The following is a 19,496-nucleotide window of genomic DNA, read 5'->3' as shown; positions in this document are numbered from 1 at the left end:
TGTATGTCCAATTCCTGAGCAGATCATTCATTGTCAGGTTGGGTAAGGATCATCGGCCTTCACTAGACATTGTGCGAATCAACTTAATGGCAAAATGTCCCATTCAGATGCTTTTCACTGTTGGACTACAGCCTAATGCAAGTGGGGCTCAGATGGCTCTTGAAAGGTTATCTTCAGAAGACCATGATCTCTCAGAGTTCCATGTAATGTAACCTAAGCCTCAGCATTTGGTCATGTGATTTATAATAGCTCTGTATTGTATGCAGGACACCAAATGTTCAATTAACCTATTCATTACTGATGTTAACATATGTTACATAAGTCTTTGGATGAAAATTATGTACTTTATTTACTAATGTAGAGATGAAATCTCTATTTTCTTGTGCTGTTCTACATTTTACTATGCCTCTAAAAGCTCTAATAGATCTGTGCTGCTTGGACAGGACATTCTGGCACTGGTTGCTTGCAGTTCAATAACTCAATTCATGCTAATATGACTGACTGTAGCCAGCACAATTATCCACTGTCACAGCTTGGTTTATGTCACAAATAAACCATTGTTACAGTCCTCCAACGGCCAGCGGTCTGGGCAAGCCCTTGTTAAGCTTGTTAAAATTTTATCAGCAGAATTTGGCAAGAGAGGAGAGGCTACAAGGGAAAGTGCAGGTAATCCAGTTTAAAGAATTTAACGGTTTAATTAGTTTGAAATTTGCAATTATACAGTTCACACTAACTTAGAATTTTCAGCAAATCTACCATGGTTTGTAATATTCACCATCTTAATGTTTATCCAAAGTGAATAACAGCCTTGAAAGTGGCTTTCAAACTTCATTAACCTTGAAATTTCTCTCTCTTAAAGGTACCTTATCGCCACTGTGTAAAACTTGAAAACAAATGAGTAGCCTGTCGAAGAAAAGATTTAATATATACCTTTTGAGGGGTGGGCGAAATCTTCACTCTCTCAAGCAGCTACAGTCGCAGCTGGTATCCAACACTGGCACTGTGGTTCCTCCAGCAGGCTGCTGTGTTGCTTGTTTTTGTAGCACAAACGTATTGGAATCTTTTATATCCTCTTTCAGGCTCTCAGTATAAGATATGAGTATGTCATTGCTACAGCAGACCGGATGGTATCATTTGTGGTTCAGAAGTGGATGCATTTGTCAGTTGCACCCAATTAGGGTAACACGGCTGTCCAGCTTTCTTCTGTAACCTAAAGCCTAGATATATATCATATGAGGCTTAATTCACAAAGTTAACACACCAGCATAAGGATACTGATTTTGCCAAAAAGTTATTTATTTTAAGTCAAGTTTAATGAGATTTGAAAATCCCAGTTACACAAAAAAATTTAAATCTTTTATCTCTGTGTTAAAGCTTGGTGAATTAGGCCTGTGGTCTTTAGCTGTCAGGGACATTATGTGTGTCATTAGAGACTGCAGAGTGTCTGTCTCTTCTCAATCGCACAGACCCTTTTAGTTTAATACTTGCGATGAGATAAGACGACTGGCAATCCTCAATCAATGTACAGTACTACTAAAGAGGAACCAGCGTCTCCATATGTAGCGAGCAAACATGACTGCACCCATGTACATAAACTTTTGATAAAATTCTATACATAAACATTCTGTACATTAAAGTGTATCTAGACACTTTTTTTTGCTCTAGATAAACTACAGACTAAAATTCCTATTAGGTGTGTGTGGTTTTTTTTTTTGCAATCTGTGCTCCATAGGGGAAAACTCCTCTCACTTCCTCCCCCAAGAACATAACCGGTCAGAAGAAATTTCTACTAAATGAGGGGAAATTTCATCTTAGACTGTAACTGGAACGTGTGTCTTCATAAGATTTCACCCCTATTCCTATTCCAATATCAGCTAAGCTTTAACTACAATCTCACGCCTAGTATACTAATTTGTATTGAGATTGTAGTCCATCACAGGAGCAAGCCTGGAGCGGTGTCTACTTTACAACACACACAGGGACCATGGGGAACAAAAGTATCCAGTATCCAGAAGGAAGGACAGTATCAGCACCAATCCAGAGATGATTTGAGGATCTACAGCCGAGTGATACACAAATAAGATAAATTTTTGTTACTAGTTGAGGTACTTTTAGATTGTAAGCCCTCACGGACAGGGCCCTCCTTACCATCTTGTCTTGAATTGTATTGTAATTGTAATGTCTTCCTTATATTGTAAAGCGCTGCGCAAACTGTTGGCGCTATATATAAATCCTGTATAATAATAATAATATACTTTAATGCATTTTTTAGATTTAACCCCTGAGTTTAGTGTCACTTTAAAACCTGGTAGAGGTTCTGAATCTGATCTATCAAAAAATATAAATAACCATAGTTCCCTTTTCACAGAAGGGGGGTGGGGGGTATACAATTTAAATCTAAGCCCAAAAATAGCTTTCATATTCCAGGCAGATAATGATTAATTGTTGTACTGCTGTTTCCAGGAAATTTCCTTTACGTTGACATAAGGCATCTCTATTACCCTCGTTTTTTTGGGTGACTCAGAATTCATTTAGCGTCTGTTTTGCGCAGCCTGTCATTTTTCTACATCTCGCTGAACATTCTTACGGATGTGTTCTGCATATTCTTCCATTTACATACAAATGTCTGTGAACCGTCTAATGATGAGACTTGTTAAGACAGAGCTGGAGCAGCTAGTACAGAACAGTTTTTATCTTCTGTCAGCTTGAATTGTGGCTTCGCTATCTCAGCATCTCCCCCATGTGTCATCACCTCGTGATTTGGGTATTGTTAGGAAGAGATGTTAAGCTGTATTTGCGTATTGTGACACTTAATGAAGGCAGAATATATTTTGAAATGATCATGTGCTATTTTCTGAGACGTGGGTCTGTGGATACATTGTAGTGCTTATGGTCAAAATGTCAGTTGTGCATCACATTTATTAGCAATCCTGCTGAGTACAGACACAACAGTTAAAGTCTGCCAGGTAATATTATGGGTATTTTAAAAGGTAATTCTGTCGAATACTAAAAATACAGTTTTATGTGGAATACATTGTGTGAAAAAAATTGTTATTCGAAAGTTCCAGCTTTCTGCAGGTCTAATGTATATGTTTTTGCCACCATTGGTCAAACGTGACTTTTAGTTAGAGAAGAATTCAACTGTCAAACTTGTTTTCAATAATGAAGCTAGATCAAACAAATATACATGGCCAGCAAAGTATCCCTTTATATTTTTTGGCCAAGCACTTAGTTATTACGTTTCCGAACCGCTCAAACTCTCTCAGCTTGGCTTCTCTGAATTTCCCTTTCAGTACAAGAGCACAATGGGCACCAGCAGCTGTCCATCTACTAGCATGGAGATGGAAAGGAGGAGTGGAGAGCAGGGGGGGTGGCTTATCTTGCTTTGTCTGTGTATTTGTTAAAAATGTAGAAAGTTAAGCCACCAGCTCACCAGGGTCTCTGGTGGCTTATCTTTCTACATGTTGATCTGTGCGGCGCCATCCGTTGCTACTTCAGCACTCGCCAAAACTTTGTGAATGGGATTCCGGTAAGGAGTGCGATGGGATAATTTCCGATTGTGTGTTTGTTGAAACACACACAGCTTACTACCATAGACAAGGGTGGCTCTATAGTACCCTCCAAGGGAAAGGAGCCTAAAACAGGATATCAGGGACAGTGGTCAGAAGACTAGCTTATTCTGCAGGAAACAAAAACTTTTAAACATCAAGAAGCAGCATGCATTGTTAGTGATTTATATCAGCATTTAACATAGCTTTAATATCACTTTAAGTTGTACTATGGGGAATATGGCGGTTGCTATTGGTGGTTGACCATGTTTTGAAAATGCTCGTTGCCAGACCAATGTATCTTTGAGACTTCCAAATGGCTGGGTCAGGATGTAGCACGGATGTCGGGAGCTGCAGTGAGACACGTCTGCTCAGTCTCACATCGCGGCCACGCCCCCCAAATGGCCTTTTTTTAATGCACATGACAAAGGTTAAGTCTACTGTTATCACCATCATGAAGCCCCCCCAAGAAATGCCATTGAGTCATCACTGGAGTGCATGTGGACAGGAAACAGCTGTAAAAGGGCTACAGGAGATCAGATGCAACAAAGGATGAAAAATATGAAAACCAAGTATTTTACTCAAAAAAAGAAATGTCCTTCAGTTGTGTGTTTATAGACGTGTTGTACAGTTTATTTTCCTGCATTGATAGGATATCTGTGAGACCCCATTCATACCTGAGTGTTTTGTAGATTGAATGCCTAAAGCTGGGTATACACTGTTCTATTCTTTTCATTCAGCCTGCTGAACCCATCCCCCCCCAAAAAAATAGAACAGATTCCTCCATTAACGCTTACGAGCATTGATGGATAAATCCTCAGCTGTTTCTATTGTGTTCTGACAGCAGCCGCTGACCTCTGTCAGAATTCAATGAACCAAACATTTTCCGACCTGCTCCGTCAATCAGCTGATCAAGGGATGCCGAGTGAAAGGGTGGCGACAGTGGCACCCACACAGTGAATTTGGGCTAGTGTATCAAGAAACGGCTGGAATTCGGATCTTGTATACCGAGCTTAAGTGCTACAACGCTCACCAGAAAGAATCCCTTTGTTTTCAATGGCCCTGAACATTCTGTTGCTTGTAAAAAAAAAACCTGTTGCTCGAAAAAGTACTTGAGCCTCTTTAGGGGCAGAGTCAGGAGTTTTGGCCCCAATAGACTTCAATTGGAGTGCCTGAAGAATGATTGTAAAATGTGCAAATACTGTCCGTGCATTATTCAAGCTTTTTTTTGCCTAGTAACTAGCTTTGCATTGGCTAGAAATAAAATAAAACGCTCAATCCTGAATTTCTTGCCAAAACACCTGAAAAAATGCTAACAAAAAGCCTGATAAAACTCAGCTCTTTGCTTTCAGTTGTTGTAAATCAGCATTTCGATATTCATGTTTGTGTCTTATCCTCAGTGCCAGCTCTCGCTCCGCAGAATGTCCATGTCACCAGAACCGAATCTGGCTTGATGTTAGAATGGGAAGAAATTGCTCTGGGTCTGCAAAACTATACAGTCCTGGGATACAAAGTGCAATGGGAGCAGGAGAATATAACACAAGTAAGAAGTCTCTGTACACTTCATCCTTTTAATGTACACAAGACAAAATGTAATGTAATTACTAAGCTGGAAAATGTTTTAGATGTTTATAACACCTGTCTAGTAAATACACTGCCCTTTGCTTGATCTTATCACATGCAGAACGTTGTGCAAGGTTTTATACGTGAAAACCATGAAAAGTCATTAAATTGTTGTTAAAAATAAGCATTGGACTTGCATCAGTAAACATTTTAGTAATTAATAATTGATTTTGTTTTCATTTCTAAGTTTTTTTAACCTAAGAAGATGGAAGTCTCTCATCTTAAAAGAGAGCTATGGGCCAGCCTTTTTTGGCCATAGTTCTCTTTAGGGTCAAAGGAGGACATGTACTTTGTCTTCATGTGATCCAAAACTCAGCATGCCCGCTATATGCTGTCAGCACAGAGCCCTGCTGTACCTGGAACGGATCCCAACAATATTGTTGGGATCCACCCCACCACCTAATTGACAGCTGGCTCTGTCTCTTTAGAGGCAGAGCCAGCTGTGCCTGCCCCCTCACGTGTCTGTCCCTCCAGTCAGCGCTGGAGGAACAGAGAGGGGATGAATCCCTGTATGTGACTGACAGTCATCACTCTCTGCAGGGAGAAGATCTGGAAGTCAGCGATAAGCAGTATGTGTTCGCTGAGTTCCTGATCAATAGAGCTGATATGTGGCTGTTTCTGTGTCACATGTTGGCTCTAATTATGGGAAGGAGTGTATTTCACTCTCCCCATAATTCTCCTTTTAAAGAGGTCATTCACAGAGATAATTTCAAATCATTTTAGTACAAATACCCATTAAAAACTTCACTGCAGTTGTAAAGGATACATAAAGTTCTAAAAATATATGTAAACAGCAACTTGAACAATGGCCCATCCTCAGCAAACTTCAGAAGTAACAGAAACACTCACAGCGACCAATTTGTACAAATACACTTCCTGGTCCAAAAAAAAGTCACACGCTAATATTTCATTGCACCGCCTTTAGCTTTGATTATAGTACGCATGCACCGCGGCATCATTTCAATAAGCTTATGCAATGTCGCAACGTTTATTTCCATCCAGAGTTGCATTCATTTTTCCCCAGGATCTTTTAGTGATGGTGGGAGAGTTGGGCCTCTGTGTAAAGTCTTCTCCAGCCCATCCCAACACATGTTGGTGTCAGTAAACATTACCTTTTTACTGACTGCTGGGAACAGCTTTCAAGAACCTTTGATTTTAGCTTCAACAAACTACGTTTTTGCCACAATGCAAACACCCCAAATTGTACCCCTGGCACCACATTAATTTTTAATTGTGGATGGTGAGATAAAATTACTGGTGTAAACTATCCTTGGCTTCAAAGGAGGTGTTTATTACTGGTATGTTTCATCACTAGCATACAGAAAATATGCCTTTCTGCATAGAAATGAAATGGCATTTCTAGCTATTAGACAAATACATGAAGGGAGTGATGAATCCAGGGAATTAATTGGATTGTCTTTGATGGGGGAAAATTAGAACATTTTTTCCACTGTAAGATGAAATGGAAACGTTCTCACTGCGGTTTTCCTTTTTTTCTTGTGTAGCGAGATTATTGGAATATGTTAAACTGTTATGGAGTTTGTTCTTTCTTTGAACCTTTCTTATAGTTATAAGGACTTTTGCTGCCTTACCTCTCTTCTTTAAAAAAAATACAACTAATCCAATGCAATAACGCATATAATTGGCCTCCTGCAGGATTTGTTTGTTTTTGTCTATCTCTTGCACTTTTTCTCCAGCCTCTGATTACTTTTAAAGCTTCCTCAATGTCATTTACAGGTATATGTAGTTTCATTGGCCTGCATATACTTCTGGTTTGCATTTATAAATTTCTACAATACTTCTCTTTTGTTCCTTAATAAAAAATGGTTTTACAATTTATTTCCAGGGAGAAGTATTTGTACAGGGAAACCAAGCCAACCTGACGGTCTGGGACCCCAAAAAAGATCTAATCGTGCATGTGTGCGTGGCTAATTCTGCTGGATGTGGACCATGGAGTGACTTTCTTCTTGTAGCTTCTACAGAAGAACCTGGTGAGTAGCGGATGTGTTCGCTTCCTTTTGTATTATACCACATGAACCACTTTTAAAGCTATCTCAAAGAGCCCTCCTAGTTCTTCTTTTTTTTTTTGGACTTCGGAATGATTATCCTTTATGTTGTAAAGATTTGATCGTGGCAGTGGTTGAGTAGTAGACATGTGCACAACAAAAAAAACTGTTTCCAGACTAAACAAATGAAAACGAAAAACGTTTTCATTCGTTTCGTCAAAGGAAACACATTTTTATGTTTCGGATTCGGAGGCAACAAGCCTCCGAATCTGAGACCGCAGAACGAATGGCCATTTCGGCCGCCGGTGCGTTCTGCACATGCGCACCGCCATTTTGGAGTAGATCCCGCATGTTCAAGCGCCGCCATATTGGTGTACACCAAGATCTACTTCAAAATGGTCACCGCTCGTTCAGCGTGTGACGTCACCGTCAAGCGGTCCGCCTCCAAGAGGGGGCGGCAGGCATGCGCAGAACACGCTGGCGGCCAGTATGGCGTGTTCTGAAAGGAAATTTATTTATGCCCGAATGTCGTTTTAGTATATTCGGGCATATATTAAATTCATTATTTCAGATTTGGACGAACCGCCGAATCAACTGATTTTCGTTGATTTGCAGGTTCGTCCGAATCTGAATGCACATGTCTATTGAGTAGTTTAGCAGAAAGCTGTGTACTGTTAGTCCAATTTTGCAAGTTTTTTTAAGGGATAGTAATACATTTTTTTTCTTAGAAGATTGCTTTAACTGATGTCAAATGCAGTTCAAAGGTCACACCTTTCATCTATATATGAATGAATGCGTAAATACAATGGAGGATGTATATCAATGTATTCCCATTAGCAGTATCTTTTAAATAGTCGCATCCATGATTTGGAGGGTTTTTAAGGTTGCAATTGCTGCACAGTTGAAAAATGATGCGAAATGTCGCAAAACATTGCAGTGAGTCGCAAATATGAATACATCCCAAGAACACTTAAAAAAAGGCACAGAAAAAATACAAGAAAGATAAAACGTTTTGGTTAGTTAGCAGCTAAAATTTTAGTTTCAAAAACGTTCATTGCAAAAACATTGAGGGTATTTATCAAACCTGGAGCAGCTGTGCATAACAACCAATCAGCTTCTCTCTTCAGTTTGTTCAGTTAAGATTTGAAAATGAAAGAGAGAAGATGATTGGTTGCCATGCACAGCTGCTCCAGAATTTGCCTGCTCCAGTATTGATAAATTCCCCTCATTGTCTCATATTGCCTTCCTATGATGTCGGCTCTGGGATGACAGTGTTGTCTTAGTCTAGCTCAGGAGGAGATCAATTACTTGTTTTTATGAACATGTTTTATGATGTGGGTGAATTATTATAGATACTTTAAGACAGTAATTGTATTGTATTACATATGTTGTCTCTAGTGGAGTCATAATAAATGTGATATTTGTTGTGGCTTGGTTATATCGATCTGTACTTACAAATCTGGATCATTCCTGAGAGACCAGTGAATGAATATTTTCCGGTGTCACCTAGTGACGAGAAGCATGGAGACGGTGTCCCTGTTAATCAGGAAGCCGGGTGGCGAGTCTTTACACACCGCCCGACTAATCAGGAAGCAGCGTGTAATGACTCGCTGCCCGGCTTCCTGACTGGTCGGGAAGCTGGCACCTTGTGACGAGGGAGCATGGAGCCGGCTTCCCGGCCAATCAGGAAGCTGGGTGCCGCGTCATTACGAGACGAGAAGTATGGAGACGGCGTCCCTGCTAATCAGGAAGCCGGGTGGCGAGTCTTTACACACCGTCCGGCTAATCAGGAAACCAGGTGACGAGTCATAACACACTGCCTTGCTTCCTTATTAGGACTTCCGTTACCGGTATTGGCGTGTACCGAAAAAAAGATCGGTACTCGATACCGCAAAAACGGTATCGGTGCACCCCTAGTAGAAACTATTGAAGCTAGAGGATCAGCATGACAGGCAGGGAACTGACATTGTAAGAAGGTCAACAATGGCAAACCTGTATTTATCTTATGAAACGTGTCTATGAAATGAAATTAATGGTAAAAGCCGCGCTGTGTGAATGAGACCGCAAAGTGTCAGATATAGTAGATGCTGACCTTGGAGTAATGTGATACAATGTGTAAAAAGTGCAAAACAAAAAAGAAACGCATGTATATAACATGCACCTTAGTGTAAATGTAATTGCTACAAAATATCCATAATGAAAAATCAAATGCACTAAATATTAACTGTGAATCAATGTGATGCAATGTGCAAAGAATACCGACAAGAAAAACGCATGTGTGTAACTTGCACTCCAGTGAAAATAATAAATGGTTAAAAAATGTCCATGATCCTGGATCTTCAATAGTCCATTAAGTAAACAGAAGATAAAACATTGGATGTAGAATAAACTTAGTCTCCTGTGACCATCAACAAAGAAATCTTCTGGAATGCACCTCACCTTTAGCAGAGACCCACCAGGGTCTGTATGCGCTGTTCCTCTAATTCAAAACAGGTAGAGGAAGCACCTGATGCCGAATACCTCCGAGTGATTACCTCCTCTCAGGTACAGACTCTCTTGCAGTCTCAGGAGTTGGAAACAGACAGTTCATCCGAATGGCCCATGCATCAAATAAAATAAAAAGTGGAAACTCGTAGTGCAGATGGTTTTAAAAGGATACTAGACTTTATTAAAAAAAGGGGAATACTACTCACAAATCATAGATAAAATTGAGGTATTTTGTAAGCAGCCACAGACACTGTGTGCAAATCGCTCAGCTCCTCTACTCCACCCTACGTACGTTACGTCAAAGGGCGTGACTTCATCAGGGGTGTGGAGACAGGAGCTTAACTGAGCGCATATATTAAGACCAGTTGTCATGGTAGCCACCATAAACAAATGGCGGCCATGACATTTTGAAAATTAAAACACCAAACTGAACATGTTATAACTGAAAATAATATACAAAAAAGTGATTGACACTGTGGCAGTTATTACCCTTCATCCAGCTAAGTGTGTCTATGAAATGAATTCTGGACAACCGGTTTTAAAAGAATGCATAAGGGTGGGTACAGGGCATTGTATACCAGAATCTGCCTGAAACTTCAAGGGTTAACTCGTTATTTTTCCCCAAAATTAATCCCTTGGAAGCTTAACTTGCATTAATGGAAAACAGCACAGTTTGCGTCATTTGGTTTAATTATTTTTAATCTGAAGATGAACGAGTTTTATATTGTCCTTTTTTTTTCTTGTTTTTGTAGTCCGTCCTGAACAGTTTACATTTATTTCAATGAAGTTGATTGTGTGAGCTGTGACTTGATGAGTTATCCAGAAATAACTCCCCGGCAGCCTGCTAGGCTTTACATTTCTTTTGTGGCCAATTTGGCTGGTGACTGGTATAAGCACATAAAAGTTGCACTCATGTACGCACCTAACAGTTCTATTCATGGTATCCTAATAGTGATTATTCAAAACGTTGAGTGGGCAGTTGATTCGTGTACCACATTCAGCCTGGCCCAACCCTCACAGACGTCTTTCTTGATGCTCATCTCCTGACGCTTTTGTCGAAATCACCGCCTTTCCCAAATTCTTTCATAGTCACTATGTCGCCCCCACAACACATCTTATCTCTTGTTCATACTGTTTGGATTACTTTAGAAACAGAAAAGCCTACAGCCTTCCTATGGCTGCAGTAAATGGATAATATGTGTATATTTATGAATATAAAATATAGAAGTGTTATGTATATTTAGAATACTGCTGTGCTATTCAGACAGTACTTGCCTGTACCTATCGTTAAAGGCAGTGTATGTATCTATGTTTTTAGATATAAATGTCAAAATGATCAGCTGGATGTAAATAATCTTACCAATCTGCCTTTATCGTTTAAAAATAACAATGATATATATAGAAAAAAGTAAATTATATTTGTGGGTTGGGGCAGCCATATGTGACTTTGCTTTACAGCACTACACAAGGGTTGTGCTTTGCTGCTCCTTCTCACAGTGCAAGGCTGGGAGTTGGCTGACTTATTAAAAAAAAATTGCACCCTCTGCATTACTTATTTCTTATCTTGTACTCTCTAAAATGTACTCTTCCCAATACTTAATGCCGGCATGGAAGACTGCAGCTGGCACATGTCGGCTCTATATACCGAGAGTTGAGCGATCATGTAACCGCTGGTTCATCAGTTTATTATCTACCTGCAGAGAGCGGTGACTATCAGTCCCGATTCCTTCCTCTACTCTCTATTTCTCCTGCACTCATTGGAGGGACAAGCAGAGGAGGGGGTGGGCAACGCTGGCTCTAGAGGGGCAGAGCCAGCTGTCAGACAGCCGGGTGGATCTTGACAATATTGTCGGAATCCTTCCCGTCTGCAGCAAGGCTGTGTGTATCAGCATATAACAGGCAGAAGCCTGACTTGAGGTATGCTGACTTGGGGTCACTGGAGTACATTAGCGTATTTACTCCTGTGACCCAAAAGAGAAGTAAAGCTACAAAAAATTTTGCTTCCCATTTAACGGTTAATAAAGCGGACCTTTATCCATATCGTTAAAATAACAAACAGCCCTTTAGAAATGTTCAGTAATGACAATCTACAGACACATACTTCTAGATAATTGGCTTTTTTGTATTCTTTGCATACCTTATTTTTCTTTTATTCCCCAGTCTTCTGACAGTGGCCATGTTTACTAAGGGCAGATTACTAGCTCTCCATTTATTTCCTGGATTTCTGGCACATGTGACTAGACATGTGACCGTGCACATCATCTCAGGGGAGGAAAATGCCTTTCCCTGAGATCTCATGAGATTACAGATGAGATTTCCCAGCAATGCTCTGCTAATGACAAGGCAAGCCCAGTGTGCATTGCTTTACCAAACTGAAGTCATTTTGCCCTTTCAAAGCAGGAATTGAATGCTCTGCAAGTGTAAGTATTTCAAAATCACAGCATTTTACACATGACATGTCTATGCTATTATTAATCATCATACATAGAGGAATGCATTGTTAGAATTTTATTTTTGAGTCTAAAAGTCCGCTTTAAAGTTCATCTAAATTCTCTAGTTTGCTTCCTCTTATTTTTAAGGCAAATTGGCATGTTTAACGGCTTAAAGTAAATAGTAATAAGGTCAGGGCGTTTTTTACCTTATTGCATTCTCTGCATTCTGGTAAAAACTGCCCAGAACCTTTCTCTCCCCCAGTCGCGCTCCCTCGCCCATAGGCTCCTTCTGCCATCAATCAAAGAGAGAAGGGGAGAGGCCTGCCACCGTGCTGTGTGTGTCTATGGATGCACACAGCCACTGCAGGCACGAGCGAGCACGGGTGCCTCCATTAGAACAATGGTGGCACCCGTACAGGGGGTGGGGGAAGAACGCTGCGGGGACCCCCTTGAAAATGAGGAATGAAAAGATTTTAAAGAAAAACAGCCTCAGGCAAAGGTGGGCATCCCTATAGCTAATATTCGAAAAAGGAGGGTTTAATATTGCTTTAGGTAGTGTAATTTACCTTTTTTTTATTATTTTGTTAATGGTAAATGCAACTGGGGAATTTCTCATGCACCTCGTTAGAAAGTGCTGGGATTGGGGTTGGGGGCAGGGCTTTTACATAATTTCTCTAAGATGTGATGACTGTGTATGACCACAGTGCGGTTGGACGCGTGGCAAACCATTGCCTGTGTTCCAGTGCAATGCAAATGCAAAAAATGCTGCATGCTCTATTTTTTGTGTTTGCAGTGGACCGGAACACAGGCAATGTTTTGCCACGCGTCCGATTGCACTGCAGGCGGGGGGACGTGGCTGTGGTGCCATTGACTTCGCCCCAGAACGAAAGGGGAAGTTTTGTGAGCGATTGCTGTGCGTTCCAGCAGCTACCGCTCTGGAACGCATCGCAAATTGGTGTGAATGGGCCCTGAAGGAAGGGCAGTGTCAGCATTAATCCAGAGATGATTTGAGGATCTACAGCTGATGATTTGAGGATCTACAGAGTGATGCACAAACAAGATACATTTTTGTAATTAGTTATGGTATTTGAATTCCTATTTTAAGGTTTAACCCCTGAGTTTAGTGTCCCTTAAATATAAGCTGCTGTGGAGGTTTGTATTAAATTGATTAAAACACTAGTTCATGGCACTTTGGGATCCTTTTATGCTATGTATCATAAAGTTATACTCCAATCAGTAGTATGCTAAAAGGGAGGCCAAAGGGTTATTCCCTACCACCAGATAAGCAAGGTGAAACAATTCTAATCTCATTGAACAATGTGACAACCAAGGTCATTAAAACTCAGTAAAAAAATACCATGTATATGTCAACTCAGATAAAAATCAGCAGTTTAACGTTATAGAACGCGGTCAAACAGTGCTGTGGAATACTGAAAACCAGGTGTGAAAGGCTGGTTCCAGTGTACTGTGCCTTGTTGCTGCTGCACACTCTTGCCTAGAGCAAAATAAAAGGGAAAAAGTCACAATGGCATATTGCAATACAATTCTGACAATTTATTGAGTAAAGTAAACAAAAAAAATGTACCTTCAAAGTTGGGCAGTAAAAAAAAACATATCCAAAGTCCCAGAAGATCGTCCGATGGCACCAACCATGGCCAGCAGCTGGCAGTCCAGAATTCAGAGTGGAAAACATGGGCACCTTGATTGTTTCCAGGGATATAGCTCTACCTTCTCTTGCTACCATGTCCTGTGTTGCTAGGAACACTTTTTGCTCAGGAAATCATCCCCTTCATCATAGGAAAAGCACAGGTTCACTTTAAGAAGCAGATTTTTTTATTTCTAGTACCTGAACACATCTAAAATATTAATATTCTCTTTACACAGATCGGCAACGAAATCCACATACTAGAATGTCTTGGGTCCCCCTGGTCTTGGGTATTCTCACTGCTTTAGTCACAGTTGTGGCTATGACTTTAATCTTTCTGAGAAAGAGAAGAAAGGAAACAAGATTTGGGTGAGTACTCTATATATGATTTCCAGTCGTCAGGATGGGAATTGTAATCCCTGTTTTAGGATATCCACAAAATGTTAAGTTTATTGCTATAGTAACAAGTTGCTGATATTTATTATATGATAATGTGTTGATATTTAAACTGTCAAAATGTTACGTAGCTTTGTAGAGTATTGTAAGTTAAACATAATCACTTTCTGTATCATCCATTGACTGACACAGCATTTCATATTTACAAACCAGGGGTTATGGTGCTGCCTACAGGGGGTTGGACACTAGGGCAAAAAAAAGAGGCCAGCCCCTAGGGGTCATAACCCCCTCCTTTAACTCTCATACTTAGTTTCACTTAGGGCCCATTCACACGGCTGCAGACAGCCATAGACAGTCAAAAAGGACATATTCCAGTGCCTGAAAGTCAAAGGTGTTTGCTTACAATTCATGACAGGCCAAAGCTGTATGCACGTCCAAATGGTTACATCCCTGAAGGGAGGGATAAATGGCCCTGGATGCAAACTGTCTTCCATTTTGACAGTGTACAACTCTCTGTGGCCGTGTGAATGAGCCCTTAGTGTCCTCAAGGAGGTTGGATGTCATTCTCTGCTTTGCTTTTTGCTCAGGTCGAGGACTTCTGTCCTAATGTTGTCCTGGTATGTTCTGCCCGAAACATACTCCCTTCATACCAGGGTTCCTTCTACCAGGCACTGGGTGATTTCTTAAACCATAGACTTTAGACCTCTCTGTCAGGGCTGTTTGGTTATGCCTGGGCCTTGGCCAGTTTTCCACCCAGTTTGTAGTGGGTACTGTCAGCGGATGCTAGTTGGCTGCAGGTGGGTTCTCTTATATTTGGGAGCTCTTATATTTGGCTGTTGGGTTCTGTTTGAGCCTGCGGTTGTTATTGTTCACCCCTTTTTTTGTGTTCTTTTACATACTTAAAAACTGAAGAGCTCTAAGCATTACGGCTTGTTTTGGGTACTGTAATTTTTCGCAGTGGCACAGCCGCATACAATTTTAAAGCTTGACATATTTATTATCTATTTACTCGATGCAACCTCATTGTGTTTGTGTGCACTAAGACTAATTTGAGTTTATTTCTTACTGGAGATATAAGATTTTGAATTAATATGCTGAACTAATTATAAAATAAGAAAAACATTATTGTGTTTTGAGTTACTAAGCAACCCTCCCTTTAAGTAGAGTGTGGAAGAATTAGAATTAGGCTTTTAATACAGTTAAGTTTCTTCATTTTGTCTAGCAGGACAATAAGTGAAGTAAAAACTGCTCACTGGGGAGTAGGGCTGCAACTAGTGATTATTTTAATAATTGATTAGTTGGCCGATTTTATTTTTTTCAATTGGATAAAAAAATGAAATAAATAACATCCGTAATTTAAAATAAAATACACAAATGCAATGCCACATACAGAAAGTTTACCTCAGAATAAAACTGCATGAACAATTTTTTGCGTTTGCGCTGCACTGGAACGCACGGCTTTGTGGAATGTGCGTTCCAGTGCGGGTGATCACACTATAGGTGGGAGGCACGTTTGGGATGCCATTAAAATGAATGTCACTGCAACGCACCTCCCGCAACAGAATTTGTCGGCTGAAAATAATTTTTTTCCCCATAATTTTTCTTTTTAATAATTGTATTGTAAGCACATGGCACTTGAATAGCTTCAGCCAGGGTATGACGGCTGCCAGTGGCAAGATTCCGCAGATGGCAGATGAGTGTAAATACAGCAGGTAGTGGGCGGGTGCAATAGCCAGCCTGCTATTGGCCGTTTCAAATTGCAATATCCAATAGCAGGCTGGCTGTTGCGCCCGCCCACTGCTTGCTGTGCCCTCCTTCCAGCATGGAGGAGAGAGCTAGGGGATCCAACTAATCGATAATGAGAATAGTTGACAACTATTCCCATTATTGATTATTATCGATTAGTTGGTTGCTGCCCTATTGGGGAGACAGACAGCAACAGAAACTTCACCATGGTTCGAATCCTTTCCTACTTTATCTAAAACCACAACATGAGACATGGTTGGTCCATGAAGAGAACCATAATAACTTTGTGTACATACTGTAGTTTTCATGTATGACGTACAATTCACACACTTCCTAAGAATGATAATGCGTCTATGTGGAGAAAGGAGCACCGAGACAAGCCAGGACATGTCTGCTGCTTCTCTCCATTGTAGCCTCTCCAGAACAAAGGACACATGAGGGTAGGGGGTTAGTTGCTCAGCAACAGCCTGTGTACTCCCCCTTCCCTCCCCTCTCATGCCGGCTCCTCCCGGGACCTTTGTAAGTGTTGGTGGGAAGGCTGCATGCTCTCTTCCTCGCTGACTGGTGAACTAGAGGCTGCGCTGAGGCCGGTCTCTGTCTGTGGATTCAAAAGGATACGGACTTAACCCTGTCTGTTCTGCTCCACTGCTGCTGTGAGGCCTGCTGGGATCTGTTGTTCTACCCTTACTGGATGTACTCACACGGTGCCTTGTTACCTGTTGGATTACCTCTTGCTGCACCTCTGACCCCTGGACTACTAGCATTGTGACTCTGGATCTATTCCTTCCTTGGCCCGTTGCCTACTTTCTGGGTGGACCCTCCCCGTGGCCTGCAACCCACCAGGACCTAACCCCGGCCTTTGTACCTTGCTTTGTATACCTGAATTCCCCAATAAACACCCCGCACGCGGGGTTCTGTGTGATTTGCCTCTGTGTATTCTCTCTGCGCTCCTAGTTCGTCACAGTCTACTATGTACTTACATTTTGCTCACTGAAATGTATAATTTTTTGGAATAGATCATTCCTGGTGATGAAATGTGTAGTTGGAACGGACCAGCTATTTCTGACTCATATATACATAATTTATAAGTTCCTCCTAAATTGGTTGGCTTCATTTTTCTGACTGATACAGCTTCCAAAATGGCTGTATTCCACGATAATGGGAAAACTCGACAGGAAAAATAATACACTAAGGGGATACCACGCACTGGTTCACAAAACCAAATTACAATGCAAGCTTGCAAGACCACATGGTTAGATTAGATGTGCCATCTTTATAGAGAACCTGTCGCCAGACTACTCATTTCAACAGAAATCTTCTGATTATGTTACATGTGCATTTAATGTAGTTTATGCTGTAAAGGCTCCCTTGTGTAGACATCCAAAAGCCTTGAGTCTGCTTCTAGGTGTCTCCATCTTGGATGTGAGGTCAGCTGCTCCAGCAGACTCCAAGCTGTCATTCTAGTGACACTATAGTACTTACCTAGCAGCTAAATAAAAGGTTACGTAGATGGGCGAGTAGAGGAGCTGGGCCAGCATAGAGAGTATTCACTCCCAGAAATTGAGATAGCTACGACATGCAAGCAGGGCCGGATCTACTTTCTCCGGTATCTGCAGATGTCTTTGCACACGCTTTATTTGCAGAATACCCCTGTACCATAAAATCTGAGACACTCTATTATTTAAAATAGCAGCAAATTCTTTCATTAGCATGCTGCATCCTGCTCCTTGCTATCCATGGCTACAAAGTGTGATGGGTGAGCTCAGTGGACAACAGGCAGCCAAGGAGCGTATTAGGGGCAGGTTACTTTAAGACCATGATCAGGGAAGGATTTAGTCTCTCTGCTGCCCCAGGGCCAGGTTCCTCAATGCGCCCCCCTACCTGCCAAACCCCCCAATGGAGAATGGCAGACCTGCAGGTTGCATACAAGTGATCTTGGCAACATCGCTGAGATCACTTGTACAACACAAGCGGCGCCTTCCTTCCCCTTAGCTCTGCTTGCCCAAAGCAGGGCTAAATGTAGAAAACAACTACATGTCCCGGGAGTCGGAAGACAGGAATTCTACACCCGCTGCTGCCCCTCTACTCCCTGCTGCCCCAAGGCCGGGCCTTGTGGGAAATCCAGCCCTGACCATAACACATCTGGTCACCGTTTACTTATTTAAAGCCCCTCAGATTAAAAATATTGGGTTCTTTTACAAAATAAACCTGAAGCTACCTGCACTCTTTTCTCCAGGTGTTACCCAACTATCCAGGCAATAGGATTATTTGGGATGTTCTGTTTGTTTTTCAGGAAAGCCTTTGTGCATGGCCATGTCCAGGTTTTATACAGTGTTCTGCACCATTTTTAAAAGGATCTAAAACATATTTTAATTAAAATTTTTAATTGAGGTGTAAATAACATTATTTCCACAGGCATATGTTTGGCTCTGTGTTGGGTCGAGGAGGTCCCGCTATCCAGTTTACGGCAGCCAGGTCATTTAATAGGAGAGGTACGGAGGTGCTGGAAGCAACATGTAAGTGAATATGTGCTTTTTTTTTAATTTGGGTAGTTTACACAGCTCTCTCTTATTTTCTGCTGGGACGAATAAGTCAATTTCAAATGCAATTTGCACTCCAAGCAGGGTGTCAATTGCAACTGATTGAACAACTCTGGCAGTAGGAGGTACACTGTAGTTCTGCTTCTTGAGGATTGCGATCTATGAAGGCTTTCCATTATTACAGTTATTCTTTAACAAAAGGATCCACCACCTACACACAACACTCAGGCACAGTATATAACTTACCACGTGTTACACTGACCACGTGTCACATACTGTGAACTAACTTCTGTGATCATGAAGCGTCTTGGGAATGTGACTAGCCCATTTACTAGCACAGGCCGTGCGCGCTGTTTTAAAATCCTTGCTCATCACTTAAAAAGTTCCTGCATTAAAGAGACCCTGTCACCAGTCCATTCATTTTAACAATAATCTTCTCTTAGTCACTTGTCTACCAGTGGCTAATACCAGTGGCTGGTAGCAAGGGTTTTTAAACAGACTATAGCAGCTGAGAGTGTGTTTTAAATCTTGAAAGCCAACTTTTTAGTTGAAAGGGATTCATTACTTCCCATAAGTGCCATAGAGGGGGATGGAAAAGCTGGGTCAGCACAGAGAGTAATCGGACACTCCAAGAAGAGGGCAATAAAGTGCAAAGATGAAGAGGGCTGTGCTAGGGAGTTGACTTTTACTGTAGTTGTCAAATTTTCTTGCAAGTTGACCAGCAAGTAAATACAACATAATTTATGTAAATGAAAATCACTGGATGTAAAAATTTTACATACTTGATTTTTCTGTGCTTTTACCTGCAAGTTTGTAAGTTGGTGACAGGGTTTCTTTATAAATAGCTCCATAATATTTGCTCTGAATGTGAATATATACTGAAATGTATTAAACAATGTCACAGTTATTGCACTTTTCACATCAGCTTCCAGTGGTGCTGTGCAAGGATTTTACTTCTGTACCTCTTATGCACACCTGGTTGTGCCCACACACAGACCAGTCTTTGCAAGTGATGCAGATGATTTGAGCATAAAGCTCAATTCACAAAATGTATTTACCAGAACAGTTATTTT

At 41.1% G+C, this 19,496-nt stretch overlaps 1 protein-coding gene across 1 annotated transcript in view; it reads left to right on the top strand.

Moving 5' to 3' along the window:
• The window catches only part of TYRO3 (TYRO3 protein tyrosine kinase), a 157,215-nt gene that overhangs the window by 93,648 nt on the left and 44,071 nt on the right, over positions 1-19,496 (top strand). The window contains exons 8-11 of the mRNA XM_018560067.1: positions 4,949-5,091; positions 7,018-7,162; positions 13,981-14,110; positions 18,299-18,399. Of these exons, the coding sequence (XP_018415569.1) occupies positions 4,949-5,091; positions 7,018-7,162; positions 13,981-14,110; positions 18,299-18,399 (519 nt within the window). The remainder of the gene's footprint in view (positions 1-4,948; positions 5,092-7,017; positions 7,163-13,980; positions 14,111-18,298; positions 18,400-19,496) is intronic.

Source organism: Nanorana parkeri, unplaced genomic scaffold (assembly GCF_000935625.1).
Source record: "Nanorana parkeri isolate BGI_ZX_2015 unplaced genomic scaffold, ASM93562v1 scaffold430, whole genome shotgun sequence".
NCBI lineage: Eukaryota > Metazoa > Chordata > Amphibia > Anura > Dicroglossidae > Nanorana > Nanorana parkeri.
The sequence above is the reverse complement of the archived record's forward strand: the minus strand, read 5'-3'. Positions and strand labels throughout refer to the sequence as shown.